This window comes from Acytostelium subglobosum (genome assembly GCF_000787575.1).
Source record: "Acytostelium subglobosum LB1 DNA, scaffold: scaffold23, whole genome shotgun sequence".
Classification (NCBI taxonomy): Eukaryota; Evosea; class Eumycetozoa; order Acytosteliales; family Acytosteliaceae; genus Acytostelium; species Acytostelium subglobosum.
Window position 1 is genome coordinate 1 of NW_012236510.1, and position 11,044 is coordinate 11,044.

Sequence of the window (11,044 nt, forward strand, 5' to 3'; positions counted from 1 at the left end):
CGCTCGTTGCCCGTTGGGAATCACCAGAGTGAAGCTGCCATTGACATCATCCTTCGTCGAAACGATATGTTCAATATTGAAGACCTGTTGATTGGAGACTGAGGTGCTGAGGATCAAGTACCATGAATACAAAGTGCGTGCCCTTGACACCTGGCACATGCTACATCATTTCTTCTCGACCATGATCGATCCTGGAACAGCACCAGCTATACGAACTCAAAACAGACCTGCTGCGCAAGCAACTCCCACTCCTGCTGATCCAACTCCTGCTGTTCCAACTCCTGCTGATCCGACTCCAACTCCTGCTGCTCAATCCCTTCCATTATTCGATAGGGGTGTATGGTATTCCCATGCTTACATATTTGCCAAGTTGTCCATCGAGATCTATGGTCCAAGCATCATCACGTCCTACGTTCATTGCCTCTGCCATCACGTGCCTGAAGCCATATATTTGTTTGGATCGCTTGACCGCCTCATCAACATGGCACCAGAAGGAAGGCACTACGCCAATAAGTTGGTATTGGAACGCAATGCCAACGGTACCATTTATGGCGTAGCGGAGTTGTGTCAAGTGCAGCTGAAGCGCGGTAACGTCATCACGATGGTGTCTTATCAAACAGGCCAATACAAGAACCTTCTCAATGGCACCAACTCTCGCAATGTAACCTACAAAGCGAGAATGAACGTGAGAAATCCGAGTGTGTTCGACAAGTACAGAGCAACACATGGCATGACCACAAGCTCGTCGGACAATTCCCACCATCCATGTCCAAGCGACAACGAGGAGGAGTACGACGAGGAGGCGTACAATGATGATATGTATGAACATGGACAGGCTGCCCACAATGAGGGCCAGAGTGATGACTCGGATGGAGGCGACGAGATGGATGATGAGCCACACTACGAGTCGTACGGTGGTGGTGGTGGTGGTGGTGGTGGTATGGACAACAGTGATGGCGAGCAAACACAGACCGGTACCATTGAACATGCGCATGTTCCAATGATGGAGGATGTGCCACAGTTGCAGGACACATTGATGAACACACACTATTACAATGATGGCGACAAAGTCTATGCGATGTCGATTGAGGTAGACGTTGGAACCTGGTGGCCTGGCACAGTCAAGTCATCTGATTACGATGAGCACAATGAAGTGATGTCGTATGTTGTCAAATTCGATCAAGGAACAGATAGTCAGTTGACTGTACAAGAGAACGTGTGCATTTCCACTGCCTACACTCAACAAGATGACAGCAATACGAAGCTAAAGATGACAGTTCCGTTCAGGGCGTGTGCGGACGGAGCGTCCGAGGCAAAGAACAAAAATCTAGCTGACAAGTTGAGGAAGCTACCTGAAGACAGTTCAATCGATATTGAGTGGCCACAATTGATTCCAGTCTTGGAATTCGCTATGAACAGCGCAGTGAGCAAGGCCACCAAGCTGACACCATTCCAAGTCGTATATGGCAAGCAACCACTGGCACCAATCATGATGCTCAACCCAAAGTTGGAGAACAGCGCACAACCATGGGATCTGGTCGTGGACATTGCACGAGAGAACACACTGGAATCACAGATCGATCAAGCAGGGCAATACAACAAAGGGAGTCAGCCGATGTATATCAGGAAAGGTGACAAAGTGCTGATCAAAAGGAAGTACTTTGACACCAAGGAGAAGCTGTGGGAAGGCGAGGATAAGCTATCAGCCAAGAACGTCGGTCCTTTTCTCCAAATTATTTGTATTCTTTAAAAAGTTTCCACCATTGACTGTTTGGACACTGTTACTCTTTTTTGGAGTTTGGATTATCCCTTTGACTCCCTGTGGTAGAGGTGAGTGATTGGTTTCTAAATGGGTAGGAAAAATTTAATAAGATATAAGAATTATTTTCTTTGGTATGTTTATAAAATGACCAACTCTGGAACAAAGAAATGTGACAAGTCAACCCCATTGAACTTGAGGAGTACATGGAGAGCAAGGATCATTCATTGGCTTCGCCTTGTCAACTAGTAGGATGGTAAGGTCCGGCTGACTGCCGCAATGGTACATTCCAGGTGTTGGAGAAGGAAGTTGATAAACACCGACAAGTTGGAGTGAGTGAATCCATGGTTCAGCTTGGTGGATGGTAGTGGCATTGTTGTCGTCGTCGAAGTCGAATGTGAAGTCTGGTGTTGGATTCAAGGTGATTTTGTAGGTGCAGTTGTTGTTGTAATTGTTATTGTTATCGTGATCTATTGCTATGGCAATGATGATCATGATGATGGACACGATTCATCGTGATATCTCCATTCTGAGATGCAGGAGACTTCGACTTGCTGTGAGCACTTTGGACATTGATACGGAAGTATCGTGGCGCCATTGAGATCGTTAATGCATAAGAGGAGACTATCTTGGTCGAATCGACGAACCAGATACAGGCTGGGATACTCCAGAGTGTACTCAGTCCATTGCTTCATGTGGACATTGCCAAATTGGAGAAGTGTAGGAGAGTCACACCCATCGATCCCGTGTAGATTTGTCAGGTGCAGCTCGCAGGTGCTGTTGAGTCGAGGAATGATACGATTGTCAAACACGTAGCATTGGGTGTCCAGCTTCCAAAGGTTCTCCAGCGCAACGTCCTCGAGGTTGGGCATTGGTCGACCGCCTTTGCCAATATGAGTGTGCGAAGATTGGGCAAGGGGAAGTTGAGTCGCGGATGTTCCTCGTTCAGTCGCAGTGTCAGCTTGGTGATGCTTTGGCTGTACTGCTTTCATATGCACAATCGATCAACCTATTGATCACATCGACTGGATCGAAGTACACACCTTTCCCATCTTCGGTCTTATATAGATAGGCACGCCATTGAGGAATTCATCTCTCTATGTTAAGATTGGTCTTTAAGTGTGCAAGTTGCTCTTGTGTACACTTTGGAGCATAGTGAGCCAACAACATCTTGCAGACTTGGAACATGTATTGCATGGCCCTATCAGTCATCGCCTCTCCAAACTCTTCATCCATAACTAATGGATTTCGGTTTGGTTGGTTGTTGTTGTTGTTGTTGTTGCTGCTGCTGCTGCTGCTGCTGCTGATGATGCTGCTGTTGGTGTTGCTGTTGTTGCTCATCTTCTGACATTCCTGTAGACGGCGGTGGGAGTTGAGTGGAGTGGTCAGTTTGAGCCGATCAAGTGATAATGTAAATGGATATGTCGAAATGTCGAAGTTCGCCCTAACTAATGACCAAAAAAAAAGGAATCCTCTGCGTGGCTCGACCATGGTTGAGCATCTTTGCATGATAAGATGGTATCGAACTTTTAAAAAGATATTTTTTATTATTATAATTAGTTAGTAAATGATCAACTCTAGTGATCTTTAAAGACAAAAGAGGGTATTTATGATCAGGACCTGTTTACTTTTTCATTCATATCAATCACATCCACCGAACTGATAAACTTATATGTTCAAAGTATATACATTATATATACCGACATATACTCCAGTTTCTTCATTGCAATAATATTATTACTCTACCCATAAACTCTGAAGAGTCATTTTAAATATATACCCTTCCAACAACATCAACCAACCTGTAAACCTAATTATGACCAAACCAAACAATATTGGCATTCTTGCCATTGACGTCTACTTCCCCAAGACATACGTTGCCCAAGAGGACCTTGAGAAGTTCGATGGTGTATCCGCTGGAAAGTACACTGTTGGACTAGGACAAACCAACATGGCCTTCTGTGGTGACCGAGAGGACATCTACTCTCTCTGTCTGAATGCCGTCAACAATCTGATGGTCAAGTACGACGTAGATCCACACTCTGTTGGCAGACTCGAGGTTGGTACCGAGACCGTTATCGACAAGGCCAAGTCCATCAAAACCGTCTTAATGGATCTATTTGCCAGCAGTGGCAACACTTCCATCGACGGTATTGACACGATCAACGCCTGCTACGGAGGTACTTCTGCCCTGCACAATGCCGTGCAGTGGATCGAGTCCACCTACTGGGATGGTCGAAATGCCATTGTCGTTGCAGGAGACATTGCTGTCTACGAGAAGGGTCCCGCACGTCCAACTGGTGGTGCTGGTGTCGTAGCCATGCTCATTGGACCAAACGCTCCCATCACCTTTGACAGTGGTCTAAGAGGAGTGCACATGGAGAATGTCTATGACTTTTACAAGCCAGATATGGAGTCTGAGTATCCAAGAGTTGATGGAAAGCTGTCAATCTCCTGCTACCTCCGTGCCATTGACAACTGCTACTCTCGCTACCGATCTCAGTTTGAGAAGAAGTTTGGTCAACCATTTGACCTCTCCAAGGTTGACTATGCCGTGTTCCACTCTCCATACAACAAACTTGTTCAAAAGTCCTTTGGTAGAATGGTAAGTTGAGGATAATACATGTTGTAACAAGTGTGATCGATATATATATTAATCATGTACTTATATATATATATATCCACAAATAGTTGTACAATGACTTCTTAAAGAATCCAACCGACGAGAAGTTCAAGACCTTAGAGTCCTACCGACAACTCAAGCCAGAGGACACCTACTTTAACTCTGACCTCGAGAAGGCACTGCTCAGCCTAACCAAAGAGACCTACGCCAACAAGGTTGCTCCATCCACTGCTTTGGCCAAACAACTTGGCAACACCTACTGTGGTTCCACCTACAGTGGACTTCTTTCTTTGTTCTCAGAGAAGAGGGACGAACTGGTGGGCAAGCGTGTGCTGACCTTTTCCTACGGATCGGGCCTGTCTGCCTCTGCATTCTCTTTCAAAGTTGATAAGTCAATCGAAGAGATCGTAGAGAAGGTCGACCTGAAGAACCGTTTGGAGAGTCGCCAACGTGTCACACCGGAGGAGTTCACCGCCAAGCTGTCCCTGCGTGAGCAACGCCACAATCTAAAGAACTACACGCCCTCTGATTGTACCTCCACCCTATTCCCAGGATCTTTCTTCCTTAAGCAGGTGGACAATGTTGGTAGACGCCAATATGATCGAACCTACATGACCAGTAGCAGGTCAATCTCCATCACTCGTGTTGTAGCTGCTACAGGCCTCAGATATGTGAAGTTGTTGTAAATCGATGATTCCTTTCTTTCTTCTTCAAACTTCATAAACTACCTATCTCTACTAACTTTCATTCGTGAATGTTAGTCAGATGATCACCCACCCAAAAAGAACATTCATTTGATAGTATTGTTGTTGTTGTTGATTAAAGACAGATAGACAGAAAAGATAGATAAACAAATGAGTACCACTGAACATAAAGATTATGAGACAATAGAATCGTTAAAGGAGGAGTTGGACACATTTGATCGAAAGAATGAAGAGTACCAAGAGGATAAGAGATACAATGCTGTAGCATTTGACTACACAGAGGAGAATGAGAGAGCTACCTTTGCTAAAGCAAAAGGTCCCAAGTTCTCTAAAGACAAGCAAGAGCAGCAATCAAAACCAAGTCAACAAAAGATATTGGACTTGAAGAAGAAGATGGTATGTGTTGTATTGATTGAGAGAAAGAGAGAGAATGAGATATCCTAACCATTTTGTCATTCTAGAATGATTCAAAGAGGAATATATACAGTGTCGTTGTTGATGAACACAAACGAGTACATAACGGACCAACAAGCGAGTCAGAGGAAAAGAAACAGTTGTACATTGAGAAGAAGAGGCAGGAGGAGGAAGAGATAAAGAAGGCAGGTGGTGATCCCCAACGTGAGACACTCAAGAATGTCATGGCATCAGAGATAGAAAGCAAAGAGAAGAAGCGAAAGAATGACGTTCGTTCTATTAAGGACTCACGTAAGTTGTAAGACACTTTGTTGACAACCAGTCACAAGATGATGGGCTAACATTGGAGTTGATACCATATTGAATAGAATTTGATAGACACGTTTACAATTCATACAAGAAGAGAGTGAAAGACATCAAAGCATTTAAGAGTTCTGAACATTTCAAACCGATTGGTGAAGATGACAAGGTTATCAGCGAGGCTGACTATGGAAAGAGTTCAACAGTACCACAACAGAATATCAATGCGATGAAACAAGAACTACTGAAACAGTATGTGTTATAATCATCGAGAGAGGAGGAATAAGCTAACAATATACCCGAACCATCTCCAGTCAACAAGCACGGTCAAAGAGTTTCAAGAAGCAAGGAATCAACCCTGACGAAGATGTCAGTTGGGTCAACGAGAAGAACAGAATCTTTAATCAAAAGGCAGCCAGAGCATTCGATCCATACACTCTGGAGACAAGACAGAATCTGGAAAGAGGAACTGCACTTTGATACTGATATAAACCTGAACAGTATACTACTGCTTGTAATCATCAATCGATCTATATCATGGTCATTTATTGCTCCAACAATAGCGACAACACCTTGGCAGAGGCAAGCTGTAGAGGCCTGTGGTTGGATGTTGCCAGTCGCGTGAGGTATGGAATGGCACCGGCATCCTTTAAGTGCTTTCTGTTCTCCTTGCCAGACAAGATCAAAACTGTCTTGATGGCCAATGTTCGGGTGATCTCTTCGTCACGACCCAGACAGGTGACGATGAACTGGAAGCCCATCTTTGAGGATCTGATCTGTTGTTGGCAAGACTGGTCGAGGGAAAAGAATGACAATGCCCACAGTATTCTCTCTACAATCTCTTGATTGGGTTGTTGTTGCTCTGTGAATTGTAAAAGGTATAATAGAGAGTCCAACTTTGCAAGTATTGTTCTGCATTCAACTAAAGAAACATGTTTGTCAGTATTGCAATCAGTCGAGTCACTATTACCTGAAAGACACTTACTGGACGATGACATCCATGAAATAGCAGTGATTACTTGCTGTCTAACGATTGAATCCTCCTTTGTTGCTGTAAGCAGTTGTACCAAGGTGTTGGGAATAGAGCTCTGAGCGAGAGAGATGGCAAATGTGTTGCCAATCTTTGCCAAAGATGATATTAACTGAAGACAGTGTACCTTGACCTTATCGTCAACACTATTAAACAGTAGACTGCTTACAACAAAAACAATGTTGGTCTTTTGGATGATCGATGTACAACTTGCATGTGTTGAGAATGAGGTCAGACAGTGAAGTGATTGAATGACTACAGAGGCATCAGTGTCCTTCTGTGACACCAAGTCCACAAGGAATGGAATGATTCTTCTCGACTTTAGACGTGAGGGTTCTAAAATATGGAGTATAACAAGTATTAGAATCTCCACTTGTGGACCATGACCAGAGTCATGCCGACTGACTTACCATGTTCAATGACTATGTATAGAACGCTCAATGTTGAAAGCAAGAGATCAGTTGATTGGTTCCTGATAAAGAGTGAAAGGATGTTCTCAATTGCTCCAATGCAATTATAGAATTGCTCAAGTATGGTTTCCTCCTTCAACAGAATGACCAAACAGTCTAGGACACTCTTTGATTCATCATTGTTGGAGCATGTGGACAATAGATCAGCTATCTGAGTGATCTTGTTCTCTGCCAACAACAACGATCTAAATCTGGCGTCATTTCCAATGTTCTGAATGATCTTTAGAGCATGAAGTCTCAAAAGTTTGGAACTAGAGATAAGCAATCCCATAAGCTTGCTCAGTATACCAGCTTCCAATAACTGTTTCTGACATTGATCTGTTTGAATGTGTGTATGTTTAGTTAGTTAGATGAACAATATATATATATATAATTCATAATTACCATTAGTAATTAAACAGCACAATGCCAATAAGGCACGGATAGAGAGGCCCTGGTTGGTAGAGTTGAGCATATTTAACAACATCTGGACACCTCCACATTGGATAAAGTAGCTCTGGTTATTCTCCTCGATGAGTACTCGTGACGCTGCCCATACCGCTTGCATTTGTAGAAACTCGTTGCTTGATTGGAGAGTAATGAACAAAACCTTCAGGCCACCAACTGTTCGAATTTGCTCCAAGTTCTGTTCTGCTCGTGGAAGTGGTAATAGGTTAGAGATTGTTGTTGTTGTTGTTGTTGTTGAACGTCCACTATAAACTTACCATCAGCCAGTGCCGTAAGTAGCTTGGTTGCTTGTATCGATATAGAAACATTGGTTGAGTTCATCAGACGGATCACTTTGATCAGTCCACCTTGGGCAACGAAATCATTGGATAGCTCGTCATTGATGCACATTTGGCACAGGACACGTAGAAGTGAGTTGAGTTCGTGATGAGCCTCGCTTCCATTTCCGAGAAGTTTGAGAATCTGATGCACCAGACGAGTGGATGTCATATGCTTTAGGTTGTCATGTTCACTTGAGAGCTTCTCCAATGCTTGGAGAGGTTGTTCCAAATTGGAAATATCGTCCAACATTTTTGATATCTTTTCGAGCACCAGTCTCATCTTCTCCTGCAGCTCGCCAGTCTGGTGGAATTGTCGCTTCGATCTGTCATTGGCGACTACTGCAGAGGTTGTCGCAGCTTGGGTAGTTGATTTGGCAGCTGCCTTCTGTGTGGCTGCTAATGGTGTTGCTGGCGATGATACAGATTGCAACGGCGTTGATGACTTGGCAATTGGTGAGGAAACAGTTGCCAATGGAGAAGTGACTGGAGGAGACGTTGACGGTGGTGGTGATACAACGTTGACCAGAGTTGGTTGAGTTGTCTGTGGTGATTGAATGATACGCTGGGTTGTTGGTTGTGTCTCTTTGGTGATAACACTGAAAAGTCTGTTGGTAGGCTGGTTGAGGATCTTTGCAATCGTGAAGAAGTTTGGTCTGGCTGTTGTGTCTTGGTGCCAACAGGCGCGAATCAGTTTGTCAAAGACCGAGGGAAAGTTGGCTGGTATGGATGGACGGAAACCAGCGGCCAACATATCGACAATGTTGGTAGGGTTGCCTCCAAAAGGTTGCTGTCGCTGGAATAGTTGCCACATTATCAGAGCAAAGGAGTATTGATCGCATGTTTGGTTGTACTTGGCGCAATGACTGCTGATTATCTCTGGTGCAATATAATCTGCACAAGATGATTGATATACATTGTCTTTGATCGAGGTGAAGGCATAGTCACGAAGAACTACTCCACCAGTCTTATCCACCAGCACGTTCGCTGGAGAGAGTGAACGATGTGTGATGTTGTGCTGATGTAAGAAGCACATAGCCTTTGCTATGCCACTGGCGACACGTGTAATAAAGTCATGACTGATCTTGAATTCCTCAGTGAGCAGGATGTGGTCCAGACTGACAGCCTCCACAAATGGTGTGATCAAATAGATGTTTGTTGCATCGTGATATACTCCAAAAATAGGTAGTATGTTCTCGTGACGGAGCTCCTTGAGTTTGGTGACTTCATCTTTGATCTGTTTGACCATTGCAACGGTCAGTCCACTGCCAACATTCATCATCTTGAAGATGACAGGCTTTGACCATGCCATTCCAGTGAGACAATGGCCCAGTGTTCCGTTGACTCCTGATGCACCACCAATCTTTGTGTTGATTTGAACATCCTCCAATGTTGCCTCTATTGTCATTGGTTGTGATTTGTTGTTGGTCGCTACTGGCAGTTGATGACCGCGTGAGTACCTTGATATGAGATCCTCCAAAGTGAACTCTTTTGATTCCACTCGTGTAGGAGGAGAGTGATGATGTGTTGGTACAGATTCTGGGGGTGGTGTAACAGGTGAGGCCATCCGCTTTGGTTTCTCCTGTTGAATGTTTGTTATAATTGTTTGTTGTTGTTGTTGTTGCTTTGTATCTTGTTCATTGTAATGATATTCGGCATCATCAACAACTACATCATCATACTGATCCAAAGCTACGGCTGTTCCCTCTGGTTGTTGTGATTCATCATCTAGTTTACAAGATGACTCAATATCCAACAATGCTCTCTCAATGTCCATGTTGAATTGATTTACATCCAAGATACTTGATGAGCTTCCTGCTGATGAACGTAGTTGATGCAATTTTGTGTGGAGATGCGATGGTGGTGCCAACTCGCTCTCCAATTGCTCCAGACGTCTATTGACGACACCAGGGAGTGGTGGTGGCGATGGACTGGCCTCAACTCGGTTGTGTGGTGCACCACCACCACCACTGGACAAACTCAGTAGGGACGGAGAGGACCTTGGATTGACAGAGGAAGGGAGCATCTTTGGTGAAGGTGTCGACCTGCCGCTTATGGTCGGTGACATGGCGTGAGGGGAGGCAGCCCTCTTTGTTTGAACGGCAATGGGTCTGAACGCTGATGAGGAGGGAGATGAGGACAGTGGTGGAATATTCTTTGATGAGGATGACGGAATCGGTACTTGTGGTTGGATGGCAACAACATTGCTGACTGAGCTGGAGACATCATTAATCGTTGACTCGTTTGCGACCACTGGTGTGATGAGCTCAATGCTGAGACGATCGAGTGGGGCCTTGATTGGTGTTGTCTCTTTGATGTCATTGGATGCGTGTATGATTGATTCCTCTGACATTCTGATGAGTGGTGCATCTCTCAATTGTTGTGGTTGTTGTTGTTGATGTTGATGTTGTTTGGGTTGATAATGATAAGATGGTGTTGTTGGCATCATCATACTCAATTGTTGGTCCAACAAATCGACGGATAAAGAACTGTCCACGATTGCTTGGTACAGAACATCAAGATACAACTTCCTGTCCAGCATTGAGCCAAAGTCCAGCTGCTGTTCGGTGTCAACAGATGGCAACTCGTCCAATAAAGATTCCAAAAAATACTCCATTGGGTGTTGTTGCTGCTGCTGCTGAGAGAAACCAACTAAAAGTTCGGTGTTGTTGGTCTCGATGGTACCTCTAGAAAGAGGTGATCCAATGATAATTGAATTCGTCTTCTTCTTTTGAAGGAAGGTTGGTGATGTTTGTTTGTTTGGTACGTTGTTGAGCCACGACATTGTTTTGAAATGTGTGTGAATCCTACTACTACTATTACAACTGATTATTTGTTATTATTATTATTACAGCTTTTAGAAAAATAAGTAAAATATGTACTCAATGCTACTCTTTTTTGTTTTGTTTGAAACATACATAATACCTATTCTATATTCAAAAAGACTGATTTTTTTTGATTATTTTACATTTTTTCAAAT

At 43.9% G+C, this 11,044-nt stretch overlaps 5 protein-coding genes across 5 annotated transcripts; 3 read left to right on the forward strand and 2 right to left on the reverse strand.

The window, feature by feature from the left end:
* Window positions 1-481: 481 nt before the first annotated feature.
* On the forward strand, window positions 482-1,750 carry SAMD00019534_095430 (hypothetical protein; the record flags this gene model as incomplete). Its single annotated transcript, XM_012895010.1, has 1 exon — window positions 482-1,750. The coding sequence occupies one exon, from the start codon at window positions 482-484 to the stop codon at window positions 1,748-1,750; it is 1,269 nt and encodes a 422-aa protein (XP_012750464.1).
* A 1,825-nt stretch (window positions 1,751-3,575) lies between these two features.
* Window positions 3,576-5,068, forward strand: SAMD00019534_095440 (hypothetical protein; the record flags this gene model as incomplete). The annotated part of the gene is made up of 2 exons (XM_012895011.1): window positions 3,576-4,364; window positions 4,451-5,068. 2 exons carry the CDS (start codon window positions 3,576-3,578, stop codon window positions 5,066-5,068), a joined length of 1,407 nt encoding a protein of 468 aa, XP_012750465.1.
* A 168-nt stretch (window positions 5,069-5,236) lies between these two features.
* SAMD00019534_095450 (hypothetical protein) lies at window positions 5,237-6,280 on the forward strand (the record flags this gene model as incomplete). Its single annotated transcript, XM_012895012.1, has 4 exons — window positions 5,237-5,482; window positions 5,548-5,791; window positions 5,869-6,052; window positions 6,115-6,280. The coding sequence occupies 4 exons, from the start codon at window positions 5,237-5,239 to the stop codon at window positions 6,278-6,280; spliced, it is 840 nt and encodes a 279-aa protein (XP_012750466.1).
* Window positions 6,281-6,345: 65 nt separating this feature from the next.
* SAMD00019534_095460 (hypothetical protein) lies at window positions 6,346-7,847 on the reverse strand (the record flags this gene model as incomplete). Its single annotated transcript, XM_012895013.1, has 4 exons — window positions 6,346-6,662; window positions 6,786-7,166; window positions 7,241-7,618; window positions 7,685-7,847. 4 exons carry the CDS (start codon window positions 7,845-7,847, stop codon window positions 6,346-6,348), a joined length of 1,239 nt encoding a protein of 412 aa, XP_012750467.1.
* A 44-nt stretch (window positions 7,848-7,891) lies between these two features.
* On the reverse strand, window positions 7,892-10,849 carry SAMD00019534_095470 (hypothetical protein; the record flags this gene model as incomplete). Its single annotated transcript, XM_012895014.1, has 2 exons — window positions 7,892-10,434; window positions 10,519-10,849. 2 exons carry the CDS (start codon window positions 10,847-10,849, stop codon window positions 7,892-7,894), a joined length of 2,874 nt encoding a protein of 957 aa, XP_012750468.1.
* Window positions 10,850-11,044: the final 195 nt, after the last annotated feature.